At 37.0% G+C, this 21354-nt stretch overlaps 1 protein-coding gene across 1 annotated transcript; it reads left to right on the top strand.

Annotated features, from left to right (window-relative positions):
- Positions 1-5287: 5287 nt before the first annotated feature.
- Positions 5288-17817, top strand: nup107 (nucleoporin 107). The gene is made up of 26 exons (XM_067391095.1): positions 5288-5378; positions 5954-6039; positions 7306-7398; positions 7578-7687; positions 7796-7925; positions 8018-8121; positions 8259-8386; positions 8959-9007; positions 9369-9440; positions 9524-9612; positions 9694-9886; positions 10301-10391; positions 11799-11878; positions 13022-13081; positions 13164-13309; positions 13398-13446; positions 13539-13608; positions 13692-13807; positions 13920-14109; positions 14636-14748; positions 14838-14940; positions 15433-15593; positions 15958-16083; positions 16179-16292; positions 17259-17426; positions 17612-17817. The coding sequence occupies exons 1-26, from the start codon at positions 5371-5373 to the stop codon at positions 17717-17719; spliced, it is 2757 nt and encodes a 918-aa protein (XP_067247196.1). The 5' UTR covers positions 5288-5370; the 3' UTR covers positions 17720-17817.
- Positions 17818-21354: the final 3537 nt, after the last annotated feature.

The following is a 21354-nucleotide window of genomic DNA, read 5'->3' as shown; positions in this document are numbered from 1 at the left end:
TACAAAATCTGTAATGAATTAGCCTTTTTGTCGTATTGGTTCCTAGCTCTGGTGCAGCACTCTGGGCGGGACTGAACAGCTACATGCCAAAAGCGCAGTCTGTTGTAGTCTGCATCCAGAAACCCCTTAACCACCTGTACAATTAGGGAAAAGCTGCCCTTTCAGGTCAGGGAAGTAGGGAAGCTGTGGCGCTTAACAATGTGCGGGACAACTAGCAATGGACCAAGAGTGCACTCTGAGCATTACACACCTTGACCAGTTGGATATTTTGGCGAAGTTGTCAGTTCACCTCAAGTGAGCACTTAGAGTTAGGACTAGGGTGTGTCCTGTAAGGTTGTGGTGGGTGGGACACAGGCCACACCCTAGGTTGCCAAAAAATGATGAACAATTATTTAAAAAAAAATCAATAACCAATAAAAAAAATATATATATATAGCTGAATGAATCCAAAATATAGTTACCTTTATAATGAAACACAGTCATGGCATAATTCTCTGCAATACCATAGCCAAAAAGATAACAGCTGATACAAAAACAATTTAATGTAAAATAGTTTGCAAAGTTGTATTGTGTACACTATCACCTAAACCAAAGCACAGTTTAAATGGATAATTATTCCTAATACATGCTATTTGTCATACATTATATTTTTAGTAGAGTAGAGACGTTTTACCACGTATTCCACATTTAAAGCTCTTGGGTAGACCTGCCCTCGAAGTCTGTTGTGAAGGTCCAGGATGGCCTGCATGTTACTGGCAGTGATGTCCCTCTTGCCTCGCTGTCTCTCCAACATCCAGTCTCCATCATCCAGCTACTTATCTAAGAAAATGCCAAGATTTGTGGCATTAAACAGTACCATGGCAAACACACTCTGGGTGACCAGCAGGAGAGAAAGCCTCCTCAGTAATGCAGAGGTTAAGTGACCCATGGTGGATGAGTGCTGAATCTGATGATGAGATCTGAGGGTGTTCAGATAATAAAGCTGAAAAATAAAAAAAGATACGAGAAAGAGAAAGAGGTGGGGAAGGGCTTGTGAAGAAAATTCTGAAAATTCAACCAAGCTTTTGTTAATATATTCAACATCAATATGAGGAGTCATTTTGCCAATTGATGTTTTAAGGAGTGTACAAAAACACATTTAAAGGAACATTTAATTACACAATCACAATTAAAGAAAATCTTAACTAACAAACTTAATTTCAAAGAAGTGAATCAATTCAGAACTTGTTTTACATCATGTAATTTCGTCGTCACATCGTCCCTGACATTCTGCTGTTCCAATAAAATTACACTTACAGTATATTGCTGTTTGTCATGTTTCTTTCAGTTATGTTTTATTTTTAAGGCTGTTGTATTTAAATGTGTCCATGTTCAGTTTGTTGCAGCCACAATTCAGCTAATAAAAGCATAAAAAAGTTTAACTCAAACCTAAATATTTGACTTGTTAAACAATACAAAAATGAATTTACATCTATTGTCTGAAAAAGTTGTTGAATCTTGTTTTGTATGTTACGTACAACTGAAATAAAATCAAGATATAATTGTATATCCACCAAGTTTTATTTGTAACATTTCTGATTGAGTCCATGTGAAAAAAATTGTTCAGAGGTGCGTTTCCCAAAGCGAACTATGGTCGCAAGTTCCGTCATTACCAGTAGAGTTCAATGGGACTTACGACCATAGTTTGCTAACGATGCTTTCGGGAAACGCACCCCAGATTGGTTCTTTGAATCGGTTCAACTGATTCATTGAAAAGAATGGTTTGTTGATGAATAGGGCACTGCTTTTTATGAAATTTGGACCCTTTGGAAATGCTTAACTATTTTAACTTAAAACACAACTTCAAAAACAAATTAAAATAGCAACATAATGCAAAAATGTGCATTATAAAATGTACACAAGACAACAAAGAAAACATGCTGCTGCATAAAAGACATTGACATAAGTAGTAGCCAAGCATTTATAGTCTTTGATAAGACTTGACACTGTCAATAATAAATCAATCATTCAACCGTCAACCACAGTCTTTGCACAGATAAGTGCAGCAATTCCCCCTGGACGCTCTAGCCTAAAAGAGCCGTTTTCCCCAAAAGAGCAAGTACAGGCGGCGAGCGTCTTTTTAAAGATCCCTTTCCGTTCATGTGTTTCTGTATTTGGTCATTTCCTGGCCTCGTCTGACAGCCACGATCGCTGTCTCAAAAGTCTGGATCGCAAGCATGCTGAGACAGCGTCCATGGATGTCTTTCGGGGCTGAGGACCAGATGTCGATAGCTGCATCAGAGTGTGGGCTATTGTCCTCTATGGATGAAGATGAAGCTGAGCTTTGCCCCTTTGGGGTGGTCGCTCATGCTGAGTCAGATTCAGAGTTGACGGCCATGCTTTCCTGTGCTGCCACGGGCATCGTGCTTGAGTGGAACCCTCCACCTTGCCCTGAATGCTCTCGGTTGGATGATTGGTTCCTGGGTGTGGGGCGCGGTTCACAGCCATGTGCTGCCCTAGTGCCTTTCTTCCCGGAGGTGCATGAGGAGATCCAGAAGTCATGGAAGGCACCTTTGCCTGAAGCCTCTTGACAGCCTCCTCCACTCTTACTACCTTCATTTAAAGAACTGCACGAGGGTATTTCTGAGCTGGGGTTGAAGCAGAAACTGCGTACACTGACTGACTTTGCTCTCTAGGCGACCAAGGTCATGGCTCAAGGCCCTCGTCCAGATGATAACCGCCTTGGTGGTCCAGGAACCACCATCTCTGGTTGAACCTTGCTGAGTTAGGGGATGCAGACAAAGTGTGCTTTCTTGAAACCTCCATCTCACATGTCAGGCTCTTCAGCAACACTGTCGAGGACTTCACCCAGCACTTCTTGGAAGTCCAAAAGCAGACAGACAATTAAACACATCTTGCCCCTGCACGATACGACTGCCACCAGGCTGGCCTTCAGTCTGCTTGTCACCAAGGGCATCCCCCTGCAGCTTCTACACCTGCTCCAGCCCTGCCAGAAACAACATCCCGACTGCAACGTTGAGCACCCCGCAGGAAGGCGACACAGCCCGTTCCTCAGGCCGGCGCTAAACCCTCCAAACGTCCGTCAAAGTAGCCCTGAGACAGTCGACCCAGAGATGGAGGGAGCTGCTCTGAATAAGGAGGACTCTTTCCATCAGAGGAGGACTGGGCAGAGAATCTTTTGTTGTAATTAAAAGAGTTTATTACAAAATATTTGAAAATTTCAAAATTTTCTGTACCCACATTTTTAATGAAAAAACAGTTTCCTCAGTCTCTGGGTCACACTGGGCACAGCCTGACAGTGAGCGACGCTACAGTACACTTCCTCACTCCCAGCCTCTAGATTCATGCCAAATCAAGAATCTGTGGTTTATTAATTCTTTTTAACCTTTATTTAACAAAAGTACAAAAAAAATATTCTCAATGTTTTCATTGACCAACTTAAGTGTATTTTGTAAATATAAACACATTTAGATTTTGATGGCCACAACACACTCCAAAACATTTAGGACATAGCCATGTTTACCATGTTTATCATCTTTCCTTTTAATTACACTTTTTAATTGTTTGGGAACTGAGGATACTAATTGTTGAAGTTTTGAAAGTGAAATTTTTGCCAGATCTTGCCTGATACAAAACAGCTGCTCAACAATCTGTGGTCATCGTTGTCTGATTCTCCTTTTCATGATGGGCCATTCATTTTCAATAAGAGACAGATGGACTGCAGGCAGGCAGTCAAGCACATCCCTTCTACAATGTAGAGTGTCTAAGACCTGCATTGTCTTGCTTCCCTGGAAAGATGTCATCTTGATGGCAGTATATGTCTTTACAATCCCAATATATGCCTCCACGTCAATGATTTCTTCACACATATGCAAGTCACCCATGCCTCTTACACTGATGCACCCCTATACCATGATAGATGTTTGCTTTTGCACCTTTTGCTCTTAAGTCATGTTCAGTAATTTTCCAATGTGCTATAAAAAAAAAAGTTTAATCTTTTTAGTTTCAAGTTTCAAGTTGTGTTTACTGATACAATGCATCAAAAATAAAATATTTTGGTAACACTTTAGTATGGGGATCAGATAGATATTCACTATTAACTATGACTTTTGCCTCAATAAACTCCTAATTGACTGCTTATTAATAGTTAGTAAGATAGTTATTGAATTATTTATTAGTATAATTTATTCATGCAGTTCTAACTAAATTATACTAATAATTATACTAATACATATATTCCTCATAAAACATCAGTAAATGTCAACGTCCTGGTCGAACAGACTGCTTTAGATCTCACAACAGCATTCCGGTGGAACTGAGCTGTGGACTTTGCAAACTCACAATTCTTTCTGCATGAGACATATTTTTTGTTGTGTGTCATGCTCTGCTTCTTTTCAAGTTTTAGATCACACAGAGGAGTCCTGCTACTGAACTTCCTCTTACAACCTGAAATTCTTTGGTCTTGCTGACTCTAGCTGTGCTATAGGGAAGAAAATACTGTTAGCTACTTCTTCTGGCGAACCTTACATTTACACAGACGATTGGTTTGCCTTTGTCTTTTTTTTTTTTTTTTTTTTTTTTTTTTTATCATTTAGCCACTTTTTGCTGGTTAAATGTAGCTGAAAAGCTAATAATAAGCTTTCAATTGTCAGGTGACAACATGCTCCATTAGCCTATTGGGTCAGTGGAATATAATTCAGTTGTTTTGTAACCAAGTCTTTAAGGTAGGCTATATAGAAATTGACCTCAAAAAACAAAAAACCCTACCTTAAAAAATATTCACTGAAATACGAGCCTAGGTGTGACAACTAGCTCCGTTTATCCCTTAAGTATAGCACTAATACGAGAAATAATTACTTGTTGACATTAATATGGGCATTAATGACGTGACATTTGTATGGAGAATCCGATAAATAGCCACCGAATACCACTTATGAGACGTGGCATTTCAATTTATTTTATAAATTAAAAAATAATCCCATCATAAATATGTCATGTGCCACTAATGTAATAGATATTGGATTGGATTAGGATGAAAATATTTTTTTGAAAAGAGAGACCAATCTTATTAGTGCAATATAATCAGGCCGAGATTAAATGTTATCCCGATAATATACATTTCAAAAGATTACGTGACTTAATTGAACGAATAGAAAGACACATTGCTATGCGTGTAATTCCTTCTGAGGCCAGTAGGTGGCAGTACCAGACAGACTGTGATAGTGTTGTAATTACTCATTCCTCCGCTCCAGCAGGGGGCTGATGAGCACAATATTATACACAGCTCAGAAGGAGAACGAACCTCAGAAGTGAAGGCGCAAAATCAAGTGCGCTAGCATCGTTGGCTAGCAATCGTGAACTTAAGACATTATGGACTGGTAAATATTACATTTTATTATGACATTATTCATGTTTCAATGTTATCTGATTGTTTTGGCTACTATGTCTGGTTCGTGTGTTGCCCCAATTTTAATTATTGTTGAGAGAACGACTCCACATGTCATTTACACACTGTGAACATAAACATTCATAACACACATGACAGAAAATGAAATTATATCTTTTTTATTATCTATTGTTTTTTTGTTTTTTTTAAATAATATGTGTAATGTTATTTTTATGTAAATACAGTCTTTCGGATCACAAAAATGTACGTTTAGCAAAAGAGTAATAGTTAACAGTTAGCTGTTTTTGTTTTGACACCTCTTTCATAACGTTTTTATCTAACGTTACATTCGCTATTTGATTATCTTTTACTTGAAGTTTGAGTTTGGTTAAGTCATTTTAGTTCTGTTTTTGTATGATTTGTTAATACGATTTAATGCAAAAGTCTTGAGACAATCTGTGTTCAACTGTATTTGTGAACATGTGACATAACGCAACACAATAACTATGCATAGTAACATGTTATAATGGTTTACATGTAATGATGGTGTCTCTGTATTCTGTGCAGGAATCAGACCTGGTTGAGTCCAGTGGTTCGGGACACTGAGGTGACCCGGGCTGCCCGCAGAAAGAGTTCACACAAAAAAGTTGCATGTATCCTTACCAAGACCAAATACCATAAGTCATTTATTTACAGAAGACAATAATGGTGTCATTATCCAGCTCAACTCGACCATTCAGGTTTTTGTTCTCATGTGATAGTTTAAGTACAATGGTCAGACACTTCATGAAATAGACATAATGTTAAAGGTGCAATATGTAAGAATTTTGCAGTAAAATATCCAAAAACCACTAGGCCAGTGTTATATATTTTGTTCACTTGAGTACTTACAATATCCCAAATGTTTCCAACTATTTGTAAATCGTGAGAAAATTGCAATTTTAACCAAGGCTCCGGGACGTGTGAGGAGTCACCTGTCAATTGCGTCATACCCGCGTTACCCTCGGTTTCCGGTTTTATTTTGTAGAAACCATGGAAACACCAAAGACGCTTTAATATTTACATGTTTTAATAGACAAGGGAACAACTGTTTTGATATATTTAGAGACAGAAAACTAATTGTTGTTATATAGCTCAACATGTAAAGTCTTATTGTTTAAATGTAATTTTCTTGATTTTTTTGCAAGTACCATGCCTCAGAGAAAAACATTATTTTATGAAGTAGCTAACATACCATAATCAGATGCAGCTTTATTTTTAGTAACAGCAATATGACAACATAATTTTCTCCATAATACAATACGTTTTAAAATGAACTGCATGTCATTTATCAACACAAGCCATCCAGCATTTAATATGATATTCTAAAATCGATCTATCTTACTGCAGTGTGTAACAAGTGTCTCACAGCAGCCGCCGAGGGAACGCACAGAGTAACGTTATAACATCATTTTCAACACTCTCAAATATATCTAATATGATAAACAGAGCTGCGTTACCTCATACTCATGACCGGAAAAGCGGAAGCAGTGCAAAAAAAACTGTGGCATAATAAAAGTTCTGCTACTCGCGGCGTGTGTTGCGCAATCGCTCCAGCGGCCTCGTTCAGCTCCCACAACACTCGCTCCTACTCTGCTTCAACCTACAGTAATGTTAATAATCGCATCCATGAACATGATCTCTTCCCGAGTCCTATCCCTATTCTTTTCCACCGGCTGTTAAGGTGAAGACCACTTGTTCCAAGATTCTGCGCTCAAACTTGGCATCATCAAGCTACACCTTTGTTTTGAGTAGGCCTCTAGCGGACAGTAATCCTACATATTGCACCTTAAAACACTATCCATATCTCCTTTATATGCACTGTAAATATGCTCTAAACATGTAGGAAGGTTTTTTCTTTTCCTTGACTGTGTGTTCAGTCCCACTGGCACAGGATGATAGTCCTGGAACCAGCACTACCCCTGCTAGAACCATATCGCGCCAAACACCTGGATCTCTTTTTAAACAGACATGTGAGTAAGCACTACAGTAAGACTTGTTATAATCGAATGTTAGGGACCGTTGTTTTTTTATAATTATTTTTATGTAAATTGGGGGATTTTTTCCCCCCAAAGTCTGTTTAATGTTCTCTTGCAAGATTTATGTTTAGTGATCTGTGTTGATGTGCGGATTTTTTTAATATTGTGTACAGTCACCCCAAGAAGCGCCCTCAGGAACCCAGATGTGTCGGCCATCCTCGGGACAGGAAGCAGAACTCCTCGCTTTGTAAACACACCCCGTACCAAAGGCAGTCTGAGCATGGTGAGTGACCACAATTCATATGCCTTTATTCATCCTGACTACATATATTTTGCTTGTGTGGTTTCAGTGGTAACTCTTTTACCTGGTTCTTGTTTGTTGACACTTCAGAACATGGATGACAGTGATTGGACGAACAGTCTTTACCCGTCTCCTCTGTCTGGGCTGGTGGACACGAGCTTCACTGATGATGTCAGCATGAGCGCTCTCATGCTAAAGGAAGATGATCCCGGAGAAGCTGGTGAATATTCATAAAAGCCATCACAAATGAAGTGATCAGTTTATTTAAATAAGCTGATTTACATCTCACTCTCTCTCCCTTTTTTCTCCCAGCGTCTCTCAGTTTGTTTCCTGAATTTCTGCAGTCATATTTGCGTCATGCGTCCACAGCCGTGTTTGATCTGTTAGAAGAGTATGAGGTTCTCTGTCAGGACAAGGTACATACTTAGTAGTGCATAGACTGGGAATTTTAAGATTATTCAATAATATAAAAAAAAAAAATATATATATATTAAACAATCTGAAACCAAATCTTTTGAGACTGAGACTTGTAATGTGCTGACCTGTATTGTAGGTCAGTATGTTGCAGAAATTGGTACTCCGTTCTGCCCCTGGTCAGCAGAAATCCTCCAAGACGGTCAGCATTACCTGGTTATTGCAGCAAGAGATGGTGACCTGGAGACTCATCACCTCCCTATACAGGTACAACACACTCATACATTCATACATGACTTACACTACTGTGAATAATAATAAATGTTTCTTGAGCAGCAAATCAGCATATTAGAATGATTTCTGAAGGATCATGTGACACTGAAGACTGGAGTAATGATGCTGAAATTTCATCTTTGTCATTAGAGGAATAAATTACAATTTAAAGGGTTAGTTCACACAAAAATGAAAGTTTGGGTTTATTTTTAATGTATTATTATTTATTATTATTATTATTATTTATTTATTTATTCAAATATTGTGTTCAATAGAACAAAGATATTTATACAGGTTTAGAATAACTTAAGGGGGAGTAAATTATGACAGGATTTTCATTTTTGGGTGAACAATGCCTTTCAAATAGAAAACAGTTATATAAAAATGTAATTATATTTCACAATTTTAGTGTATTTTTGATCATATAAATGCCACCTTGGTGAACATTTAGTCATCTTTCAGAACAAACAGGAAAATCTTACTGACACAGAAACCTATGACAATGTATATATGAATAAAAGTATTACTTGTTTGCTTACATATTGTTTTAACTCTCTTAAAAACAGAGACCGAGTCCAGACAGTTTTAGAAGAAGACATCATGATGGATATAACTGTAAGTGCTTGTGTTTTACACTGGCCTGCTTTACTGGATGTGTACAGTGGCACCAAAAAGTTTCATTGCATTATATTAAAAAATATCAAACCCTATGATGGCACAGGCACATTTTTTTTCAAGCAAAATATTTCACAAAATGTAGCTTGCTAGGTTTTAAATGATTAAACAATGATATACAGTCCAAAATTAAGGCAAAACGTGTTTTCATGTCACCAAGTATTGTCTTTTTTTTTTGCAGATGTCACTTGGTGTGATATTATGTATCCATTGCAGTGACATTCACACATTAATAGCGACTTAAGCATGAATATTTTTGGGGGGCACTGCTCGTGAACTTGTGGTTGTGTTTTCTTTGTAGATGCCCAGTGAGAGTGAGAAGGCCGTAATGGAGCAGTTCTTCCAAAAGGACAGTATGGTGCGACAGAGCCAGGTACACGCGCATCCATTTAAACCTTTTCTGAGGGTTTCTGTGTGGAAAAACACCTCCACTCAATATCTGTTGTGTTTATTTAGCTGGTGGTGGATTGGTTGGAGAGTATAGCCAAAGATGAGATAGGAGACTTCTCTGATAACATTGAATACTACGCCAAATCTGTGTACTGGTAAGTAATATTACTACTTATTGAATATCTCAGATAAAATTGAATCCAGTAAATCATTTATGGTGGATTGTTCATGTGTAGGGAAAACACGCTCCATACCCTGAAGCTGAGGAGGAATCAGTCCAGCGGTGGTTTCAGCAGGCCGCTGGTCACAGAGCTAGATCCAGATGCTCCCATCAGACAAAAGAGACCACTGGCAGACCTGGACCGAGAGGATGACTCTCGCCTGCTTAAAAACCTCTTCAATCTCATACGAGCTGGCATGACTGATGAGGTGTGTGTTGTCTGATGTCTTACTTGTTTGATCTTACTTGTTCTGTGTCATTTTGTAGTTGAGTATTGCAGTGCTACAAAACAAGTAATATTCAGTTTGACACATTTGAAATATTTTGGTTTGGTCACTGATTTATTTCAGTAGTGCATACAACCGATGAATACGCAAAGAAAAGTGTCATATCGGCCACAGAGCCAAAGGAGGCTCTTTTGATAGTCATCCTGAAATATATGACATGACATATATTAGGAAACTAATAAATTTTTTAAGAGCTTTGAGAGAAAAATCTGACATTTGAGATTCTGTGGTGACTGCAGACAAGCCTGGACATTCTGCTCAGGTTTTTTTTTAAAGCAGAGTAGTGAATACTGATAATGACACCGTATATCTTTGTGTGTGCGTGTGTGTGTGTAGGCTCAGAGGCTGTGTAAGCGCTGTGGTCAGGCCTGGCGTGCTGCCACTCTGGAAGGCTGGAAACTGTACCATGACCCCAACATCAACGGAGGTCAACACACACGCACCTACTAATCAACATTTAACTACATGTTACCTTTTTATGTTAAATAGGACTTAAAGGGATAGTTTTTCCAAAAAGGAAAATTCTGTCATTTACACACCTTCAAGTTGTTCCGAACCCATAAGAGTTTCATTAATCTTTAAAACACAAATGAAGATATTTATAAAACCTGATTCCATTGAAAGTCCGTTTACCCAAAACTTTGACGCTTCAAAAAGTTCATAAAGACATTGTAAATGCAGTCTATATGAATCAAGTGGTTTAATCCAAGTATTTCAATCACAATCACCTTATATGATAAGTAAGGGATAATGTACATCCAGCCTGTTGTTATCACAGAATAAACCCCGACAGGACCCTGATGTGAAGAGGAGGGGTCTTGTATCACCCTGAAAGGGTTTATTTTGCAATAACAACCAGCTGGATGTACATCATCCTGCTTCTTACATAGTTACTTCCCACATAAGCAAATAATTGGGCACAAAATATAGATTTGTGTTGAAATATTTTAGTAGCTCAGTGAAGAAAATAGTTGCTAGCAATCGGCTTTTAGCCAAGACGAGTGAACAAGTTCTCAGGGATAAAGCTTTTCTCCACATAAATAATTATGGGGAGGAGATATTGATGAACACAGAAACAACTGTACTATTAATACTGAAGTCCATTTCATTTTCAGTACAATTGATAAATATAACAGAGACACACAAAAGGGCAGAAGCTGCATTTGTGAAACATAAAACAAGCGAGTCCACGGTGTGATAAAAGAGACATGAATGTGCGGTATGTTATTCAGCATTGCTATTAATGATGATTGTTATCGGGGAATAACGCATCTGAAACTGACCACTCATAATCAGTTATTCTCTAGAGAGTCTTTTAATAAACAGATTTAATTTAGTCTTTTATTCACATATAAATATAGAGCACATCAAATATGGTAAATGGAAGCTCAAATGTGCTGGCTTGACACGTGAGAACCAAGGATGTTCATATGGGTTTGGAAAGACATGAATTTGAGTAAATGATCAAAGAATTTCCTTTTATTAATTGCTTCAAATATGACTATATGCATCCATTCATGTTATAACAGTAGTATGATTCATAATTTGTGTGTTCTTGAACACCCTGTAAATGTCAGGAAATTTTGAAGATATATTGCAAAACAGTCAATAAACAGGCATGGCAATTACTTTTTTTTTTTCTAGTTATCAATACTGAATTGTAAGTTCTTTGTGAATGCAGTTTCTTTAAAATGTTTGTTTTTTTAAATCCTATGATCACAATCGAGACATGGACATTCATTGGTCAGATGGAGTAAACCCTTTTGATTTGTGTGTGTGTGTGTGTGTGTGTGTGTGTGTGTGTGTGTGTGTGTGTGTGTGTGTGTGTGTTCAGGAGGTGGAGAGCTTAAGCCAGTAGAAGGGAATCCTCATCGGAGTGTGTGGAAGGTGTGCTGTTGGAGAATGGCAGAGGAGGTGAGGAAACTCTACAAGGGGTGCTAGAGGGTCGGTAGGAAATTTGAGCTGAAAAAACTACTAAGGCCTGGTTTCACAGACAGATTAAGCCAGGATTAGGCCTTAGGTCAGTTAGGACATTTAAGTTATTAAGCATTAAAAACTCTTGGTCTATCTGGATAAAAGTCTGATAAAAATTGATAATTAAAGGATTAGTCCACTTTTAAATAAACTTTTCTTGATAATTTACTCACCCCCATGTCATCCAAGATGTCTATGTCTTTCTTTCTTTAGTTGAAAAGAAATTAAAGTTTTTGATGAAAACATTTCAAGATTTTTCTCCTTATAGTAGACTTCAATGGGCACCAAACAGTTGAAGGTCAAAATTAGTTTCACTGCAGCTTCAAATTGTTCAACACAATCCCAGATGAGAAATAAGGGTCTTATCTAGTGAAACCATCGCTCAATTTCTGAAAAAAATTGAAAATTATATAAGTTTTAACCAGAAATGCTCATCTTGAACTAGCTCTCTACTTCTCCTCTATTAGAATTCCAGCAGTGTAGATGCTGCTAAGAGTAATACTGCCCTCCACAGGTCAAAGTTTGAACTGATTGATATATATTGTTGAACTAGCATATTGCATATAAAAATTAGTTCAAACTTTTACCTGTGGAGGGCAGTATTACGCTTAGCAGCATCTATACTGCTGGAATTCTAATAGAGGAGAAGAAGAGAGCTAGTTCAAGATGAGCATTTCTGGTTAAAACTTATATCATTTTAAATTTTTTTCAGAAAATGAGTGATGGTTTCACTATATAAGACCCTTATTTCTCATCTGGGATCGTGTAGAACAATTTGAAGCTGCAGTGAAACTAATTATGACCTTCAACTGTTTGGTGCCCATTGAAGTCTACTATAAGGAGAAAAATCATGAAACGTTTTCATCAAAAACTTTAATTTCTTTTCGACTGAAGAAAGTAAGTCATGGACATCTTGGATGACATGGGGGTGAGTAAATTATCAGGAAAAGTTCATTTAAAAGTGGACTAATCCTTTAAGTTAGGTGAAATGTCTGTCATTTTAATGGACCGTTTCTATGAATGTCTTGTAAGTAAATTTGTTTGTCATTCTGATTTAGATTCTGCTTTGTTTTGCTGTTTCAGGAGCAGTTCAACAGATATGAAAGAGCCATCTATGCTGCACTTAGTGGAAACCTCAAACAGGTAAAAAGTCATCCATCCATTTTTGCACTATTTCTTTCCTCTTGATTTTGTCATTATTTGAATTTGTCCTCATGACCTGCAGCTGTTACCTGTGTGCGAGTCATGGGAGGACACGGTCTGGGCGTATTTCCGAGTGATGGTGGACACTTTGGTAGAGCAGGAGATCTGTTCTTCTGGTCTGGGCAGTGAGGAGCTGGAGGAGCTGCCCAGAGAGTTTCTGGAGACCAAGTACGACTTTAAACACGTTCTAATGTACATCATGTTAATTCATATTCTTTCCCACTAAACGATTCATTCAATCATGTGGCTTTTTCAGTTGGACTTTGGAGAAAGTCTTTGAAGAGCTTCAAGCAACAGAATCCAAAGTGAGGATGAATGAATGAGGTTTCATCTCTAACAGAATAAACAGATTGAAATGTTTCTTTTCTGATCTTGCACAAATGTTTTATGTTGACAGAGGGTTCTGGATGCAACCAAGGAGCATTACCATGTGATTCAGAAGTTTGTCATTCTTGGAGATCTTGATGGTACGCTTTGAGAACAGATATTTTAAAGGAAACTTGGTTTTTCTTTTGCAAAGATTTAATTTCCACTGAACTTGCATTGAAAGGTCTTCTGGAGGAGTTCAGTGATTGGTTGGGAAGAAGTACATCTTTGCCAGCTCATCTGTTGCGCTTCATGTCACATTTAGTGCTTTTTTATCGCAGTTTGGGCATGCAGCTCAAGGTATGTACTCATATGCATGGTTTTCTTTAGTTTTAGATTGTATTGCTGTTTTGTATTACCAAAATGTTGAAATGTTTGATTCAAACTCATTGGTTTGATCTGTCTCTGTCAGGAGGAGGTGTGTGTAGATGTCTTGAAGGCCTACATCTCTCTGTTAGTGAAGGAGAAGCAGGTGGATCTCATTGCGTTCTACGTCAGTCATCTCCCTTCTGACATGGCCGTGTCACAATACGCTCAGTTCCTGGAGGAAGTCACCGAGACTAAGCAGCGCAAACACTGTCTGGACTTGGCAACGCAAGCAGGTGAGGTCAGAGAGTCTTGCATCAAGGTGAAAGGGGTTTATTTTGTGATAATGACAGACTCAAGGCCCTGGTATAATCACAGCAAAGTTCTTTTCCTTTTTTTCGCTTGTATGGTACTTTATACAATAGATTGCTTTAAACCAAGTTTTTTACAGTATTAAACATGGAAAACAGTGTCAGTGTTGTTTTAAATTAGAATTACACTTCGATTTCTACTATAAAGCAGCTCTCGAATGTTTGTTTTCACTCGCGGACGTGTAACCTCAACTCAAGTCTCAGAGCCACACCTACCTATTATGTAATCACCACGGACCAATGGTAGTAGTCCAGTTGGAGCGAACTTTTCTGGAACAAGCTGCTTTGAACTCCCGAAATAATCTCCAAACAAACTTCATTTTGGCCTGATTTTGTTTACACCAGTTCGTTCTTTAATTTCGCTTGAAGTATATTGGGTTTTCACTGTACATTACATGGTAATTACATGCTTATTACATTATTATTTCAAATTATGTTTTGTGGTGTTTAGGTTTGGATGTGCCAGCAATCACAAAAACAGTGGTAGAGACCATCAGAGAAAGAGACACAGATGAGTTTGCCCACCATGACCTGACCCCTGCCCTTGATACGGCAACTACAGTGGTACAAATTAACTTTTAACTGTTTTAATGCATAAAACTATATCCAGTTACCAATAGAAGAAACTCAAAACTCTTCATCTGTTCTCACAGGAGGATCAGCAGAAGATTGATGTCATTGATTGGCTGGTGTTTGATCCTGCCCAGCGAGCTGAAGCCCTTAAACAAAGCAATGCCATCATGAGGAAGTTTTTAGGTGAGACTATTACAGCAAAATTATTGCATTGAGATGTAATTGAGTTGTAATTAATCATTTTATATTCTGTAATTGATTTTATATTTTGATTTTAGAATTGATTTTCGTTTATAATATGTTGATTAGAATGAAAGCCACCATAATTTATTTTATACGTGTATTTTTAATTATTTTTCTGTTCTTAATACCATAACTTTTGAAGAATTTGTTGTGGATAGTTATAGTTTTATAAATTATTCATTTCATTGTGCATAATTTGTATATTTAATAATACAATTATGATTTATACAAAGATGCAACTTTTCTGTGGGGATTTTTTTTAACTACTGTATAATGCAACTTATATTCAGGGGCAACTTATTTTCCAGAAAACACATTAGTTTATACCACTATAATTTAAATAGTTTGGTTTAGTCTTAGTATTGGTCAGTTTGCTTCGATTCACAGCATTGTTTTTATTTATTCACACCTAATATTCTTCTTTTGCCTTAGCATCAAAGAAGCATGACGCTGCCAAAATGGTCTTTGCCAAAGTGCCGGAAGATTCCATGCGGGAGATTTACCGACAGTGGGAGGAGCAGGGCATGGACACGCCCCTTCCTGCTGAGGAGGAAAATGCTATTCGAGAGCATCTGTGCATCCGTGCCTATCTGGTGAGAAGAAGCATCTTTGTGTAACACTGATTTGTTTCATTTTAATGAACATACAATAGAGTTTAAACGTTTTTTTTATATTTTTGTAAGAAATCTTTTATGATTTCTGAACGATCATGTGACACTGAAGACTTAAATAAGGGCTTCTGAAAATTCAGCTTTGCCATCACAGGAATAAATTACATTTAAAATATATTAAAATAGAAATATTTCTTTCAATTTGTAATATTATTTTGTAATATTATTTTTACTGTATTTTTGATCAAATAAATGCAGCCTTTGTGAGCATAAGGGACATTAAAAACATTTTAAAAAATCTTAAATTATTCCAAACTTTTTTTCTTTATTATTCCCACCCCCGCAGGAAGCTCATGAAGCATTTAATGAGTGGTTCAAGCACATGAACTGCCCTCCGGTGAAACCCACAGCACCTGCTCAAGCTAAGTTTACAGAGAAGGTGGCCCATGAGATGAAAGAAGCAGAGTACAAGGTCAGAACAGGACATGTACTCAGTGCTGACCACTATTCTGTAGTGAACACTTCTAACCTTTATCTTTAATGGCTTTTCTTTTTCACTTCCTCCAGATAGAGTATGAGAACTGGCAGGGGCGTCTGGGAGCGCTGACGGAAGATGTGAAGGAGAGGATCTACAATGTTCTCCTGTTTGTAGATGGAGGATGGATGGTGGATGTCAGAGAGGTGAGTAGGTTCTCTGTTAATTTACAGGTTTGATCAACATTACAATATAAAATTACACATTAGGGCTGCCCTTAACTAAAGATTGTGGTTGACTAGTAGTCGTTTATTTTAAGTGATTAGTCGACTAATTGCATGTTTTTTAATAAACCATATAAATCATAATAAAGTGCCTTTAATGCCTACATAGCCTAATCAGCGCTCAAGTGCTCACATAAAGCTTGCCACAGCGCACCAGCAGAAGTAATAATTATGAATGTGTCGGGGGAAAACAGCAAGATTACTTTAACATTTTAATAATTCATTGATAAATTAGTTTGTTCAGTTTTTTTGGTTACAGTGAAAAATTTGACGATGCATCTCTGCATTAGTGTACGTGCCTATATGCATGTTTCATATGGATTACATTACCTGAGAATATTTGTTTTCCAATTGAATGTTCATTTAAAAGTAGACACTTCATGTCTGTGAGGCAAGTTTACATGGAGTTTTGTTTTTTGTTTTTGACACGCTCAAGTTCACAGACAGAGACGGCAGAAAGTGCGCCCTGTTTACTTTCATTATTTTACAAAAGCAAATAAAAGTAGACTTTACAGATTTGAAAGATGTATTATGTTTTTTTATCTGTATGACAAAAAATGACAGTATTTTAAGTGCAAGTGATCGCACCGGCGCCTCCATGTCATGCGGTAAGCGCACTACTATTCATCTTTCACACTCCGCACAAAAACCCGCACAATTGCACATCTTTGCACCATATTCGAGCATTTGGATGTCCTTCCCGATGTACTAATATTACATAGACCAGCTGTTCTGATCTGTCTATCGCAGACTGCGTGATTTCGCCACTTTCTGTGGATTTTTTTTCTTCCTGTGACTAATAAAATTGTGGTCGACTGAGCCTCTTCTCGAGGCTTCTTCTTTTTGGGTATAGGATGTTCAGGATTTACTGAATGTGTGTTTTTGCAGGAATCTGAGGAAGACTCTGAGCGCACTCATCAAATGGCTCTTCTGCGGCGTTTGTGTCTGCCCATGATGTCATTCCTTCTGTTAACCGTACTGCAGCGCACTGACCGCCACCAGGAGAGTCTGCGTCTGGCTGACATCATTGCATCTGACCAACACAGACTTTATGAGGTGTGGCATCAAAACCCTTTAGAGAATGATTGTGAATTGTAGACATGAATAGTGTTTGACAATAAGATGATCTTATTGTGAAACATTTTTTTATCTCTTTAAATTTGGTGGTGAAAGTAAATACATTACTGTTGTTTTAAAGTGAAACTGTTTATGTGATGATCTGAACTCTCTTTCTCTGTTAGGTTTTCTCTAAAGAGGAACTACAGAAGTTTCTCCAGAAGATGAGGGAATCCTCTCTACTCCTGCTGGATAAAGGTCTGGATCCACTTGGATATGAGATTCAGCCCTAGACCATGTTTTCTCATGCTGTTTATGTCCTTAGTCCTGTTTGGAAAAAAAAATTGAGCATTGTAATTTTGTATTTGAATAAAGATTGGTCGATTGTTTAGCTGCAGATGTATTTTTTTATGAGTCACACTGATTTTTCAACTATTTCTTCCTTAAATATTTATTTATTTACAGTAACAGGTTTAGGATTAGTTCATAGTCTTAGAGAAACAGCTTGTTTTATTTCCACTTTTTTTTAGTTAGTTTGTTTGTCTGTTATATAGCACAGTTTAATACAACACAGGTTGTCCAAAGTGCTTCACAATCACAAAAACTAAAAACAAATATGACGGTATAAACAAACATTTAACCTAAGACAAAACATACACACAATAAAAATCAAACTCCATCATTAAAACTCACAGAATTTAACAAATGTGATTTTAACATGGCTTTGAACACAGGTAAAGATTTGGCAGGTCTAATAGCGACAGGGAGATTGTTCCACAATTTAGGACTGGCTCGAGAAAAGGCTTGATCACCTTTATATTTTTATTTTGTCCTAATAATGCAAAGAAGATATTTATTTTTGGATCTCAAGGATCTGGGGGAAGTGTAAATTGTCACCATCCTGGACAGGTAAACGGGCTAAATTGTGAATATACTTGTTAAAAACAAGTATAGATAAGATAATCTTACAAATAATGATATAACGTGCTGGCAGCCACTTTAATGAAATTAATAACAGCGTCATCTTTTTTTGCAGACTTGATCATTCTCGCTGCTGTTTTGGATTTTGGATTTAGTCTTTGTTTAGCCTTAGTCTTTTTATCATTTCTTTTTCTTTAAGCTTTTAACATTCTAACATCAATATATATATATATTAGATATATATATAGATATATAAATATATATATATATATATATATTAGATATATAGATATATAAATATATATATATATATATAGATATATATAGATATTGCCTGTGTGTATATATATATATATATATAGCTTTTATATATAACATTTTAGAGATATTTTGTGGTCTATACTCTTATTCGGCTGTCTTAGTTATAAAAAAAACAACTTTAGTTTTAGAGTATCTAAAGTAATTGCAATATAAAAAGCGCTCCAAACGGTTCAGTGCGAGAGTGAGCTGTTCGAATCATTCAGACCGATTCTGATTCAGAATTTGAATCGGATGACCGATTCATTGTAAAGAACCGTTAAAATGATTCATTTGCGCTTCTGGTATCGTTAATTATTAGAAACAGCTGGCAGAAAATATGGGACACAAGACTTTAGAGACTTTTTTTTCTTGAATGGCCTTTTCTGAACATAGTGACAGAGAATGAAGTAAATATGATGGCGACACACAAATTTTGGGAAGTCTTCTCACAGCTGTCACGACAGTGTCTAATCGAGACTCGAGTTCATTATCTGTCAACTTACAGTTTGAGTCTCGCGCAGACAGACCACAAATCTGACGGAAGCGTCTTCGGTGGAAAACCTAAAACCTTCAGATGACACATTTCATATCTCCGACACCATCTCTGTGAGTTTCCCAAACACCACAATACACGAGCGCGTGAGCTGTTTACAGTGTTTTCTCGCGCGTGACAGACAAGCACAGTTTATATCTCACAATTTGGACTTCTTCCATATGAAAATGTATGGGTGCGAGTTCGGTTATAGTTGGCTATGTATGTTACAAGGTAAACAAACAAAAAAGAAAAATAAATGTCATAGACTGTTTAGACCAAAATGTCTTTTCGCATAGCTACTTCTGCATTTCATTTTCTTATTATTTACTATAGGCAACTATATTTTACCTTTTTATTTGTAGGCCATGAATTATGCAAGTGCTTTGAGTTCTTTAACATTGTTGATCAATATTGACCTTTACAGTCGCCAAGAGGGAAAAGGCTGTGTTGACTTTCACCTTGTGACTTTGACATCAAATTCTGTCTTGGGTTGCTCTGTTTCATGGGCCATGTTACAGTTTAAATAAATCAATCAATACCATTGATACACTGACCTCACAATCAAGTCCCAGACCTGAAACATCAATATAATTTAAAAATGAGTGTTAACTTAAGCATGTTGTGCTTTCATGATACTGCACAGCAGTGCTTCTCATTCAGGTGACCGGGGCCCACTAGGACACATAAAATCAAGATGTAATCTAATGAAATAATTTATTTTTTTCTCCACAATAATTATTTAACATGACACTAGTTATAAATCATGGTTAATTAATATAATATATCACTATACCTAATTTTTGTAAATATAAAATAGTTTTAAAATAAGCACTTTGTTGTAATTTTTTAGCAAATTACCAAAAAATTCTGCCGCAACAGGGGGGCCTTCGAGTCAAAAGGTTGATAACTACTGTTGTAGAGGTTATAATGCTGTATTAAATTAAGTTAAATCTGAATTTAAATTAAGTTAAAACATGATAATTTAGACTAAGCGTACTATATTTAGTTTGTCAAGTCTAAGTGTAGAATTTTCTAAACAGAAATCGATGAATAAACTTAGGCCCTAAAACCATGTAATCAATCTCTCCCGCCGATAAACAGCTGTATAAGTGGATGAGAGGCATTATGGGAGGCTAATGGGATGGATGAGTGATTGATGCAGTGCAGATAGATGTGAGGTCCAAAGTCAAGCCCATCTGAATGCTGGAAGAATGACATTAGGATAATATAAGGACACTAATACACCATTGAGTCTTCTTGTTATAGTTACTGGACATGGATTAATCAGTGAGCAACAGTGTGCTTGTTATGAACAAGTTAGTTTTGAGTAACTTACATTTTAGACACAATATTGCCACTTACTATTATTTATTCATTTAAGATTATTATTATTATTTTTTTTATTTTATTTATTCTTGAACTAAACAAAGAAGCACAAATAAAAATAAAGGGGTAAGACAAAGTAAGATAAAACTTAAAGGATTAGTCCACTTTTAAATAAAAATTTTCCTGATAATTTACTGACCCCCATGTCATCCAAGATGGAGGTCACTGAAATCCACTACAAGGAGAATAATCCTGGAATGTTTTCATCAAAAACTTTCATTTCTGTTCAACTGAAGAAAGAAAGACATGAACATCTTGGATGACGTGGGGGTGAGTAAATGTAGAGAAATATCTTTGCTTGCTTGCTTGCTTTAAATAAATGTTATTGTGAATCTTATTTTAAAGGTGCAGTAGGACATTTTAGAGGCTACCAATAGCAAGCTAGCTTTCAAATCGTAAGATCCCACCCTCCCTTCAGAGCGCTCTCCAAAGCCACGCCTCCTCCAAAACACATGAACGCACACACACAGCTGCTCTCGGGAAAGCATCGCAAGAGACGGCGTTAAAGTACCTCATCTCTCAGTGCACATAACATAACAATAATAATGAACGTAAACAGCCCCGTTTAGTTTGCGTTTTAAAAGGAAAACGATGCTTGTCATTTCCACAGCATTTCAGAAACGATCTCCATCTACACTACAAGACCAAAAACGCATGTCACATGACCGTTCATGCATGTACAAGTGTAAACAGTTGACTCTTAGCTGAAATACAGAGTTTAACTGCACAAATGGCTGCTAAAAATTACAACAAAGCCAGCAAAGATTGCAGTTCACTCTCTATGTT

This window comes from Chanodichthys erythropterus, chromosome 8 (genome assembly GCF_024489055.1).
Source record: "Chanodichthys erythropterus isolate Z2021 chromosome 8, ASM2448905v1, whole genome shotgun sequence".
Classification (NCBI taxonomy): Eukaryota; Metazoa; Chordata; class Actinopteri; order Cypriniformes; family Xenocyprididae; genus Chanodichthys; species Chanodichthys erythropterus.
The sequence above is the reverse complement of the archived record's forward strand: the minus strand, read 5'-3'. Positions and strand labels throughout refer to the sequence as shown.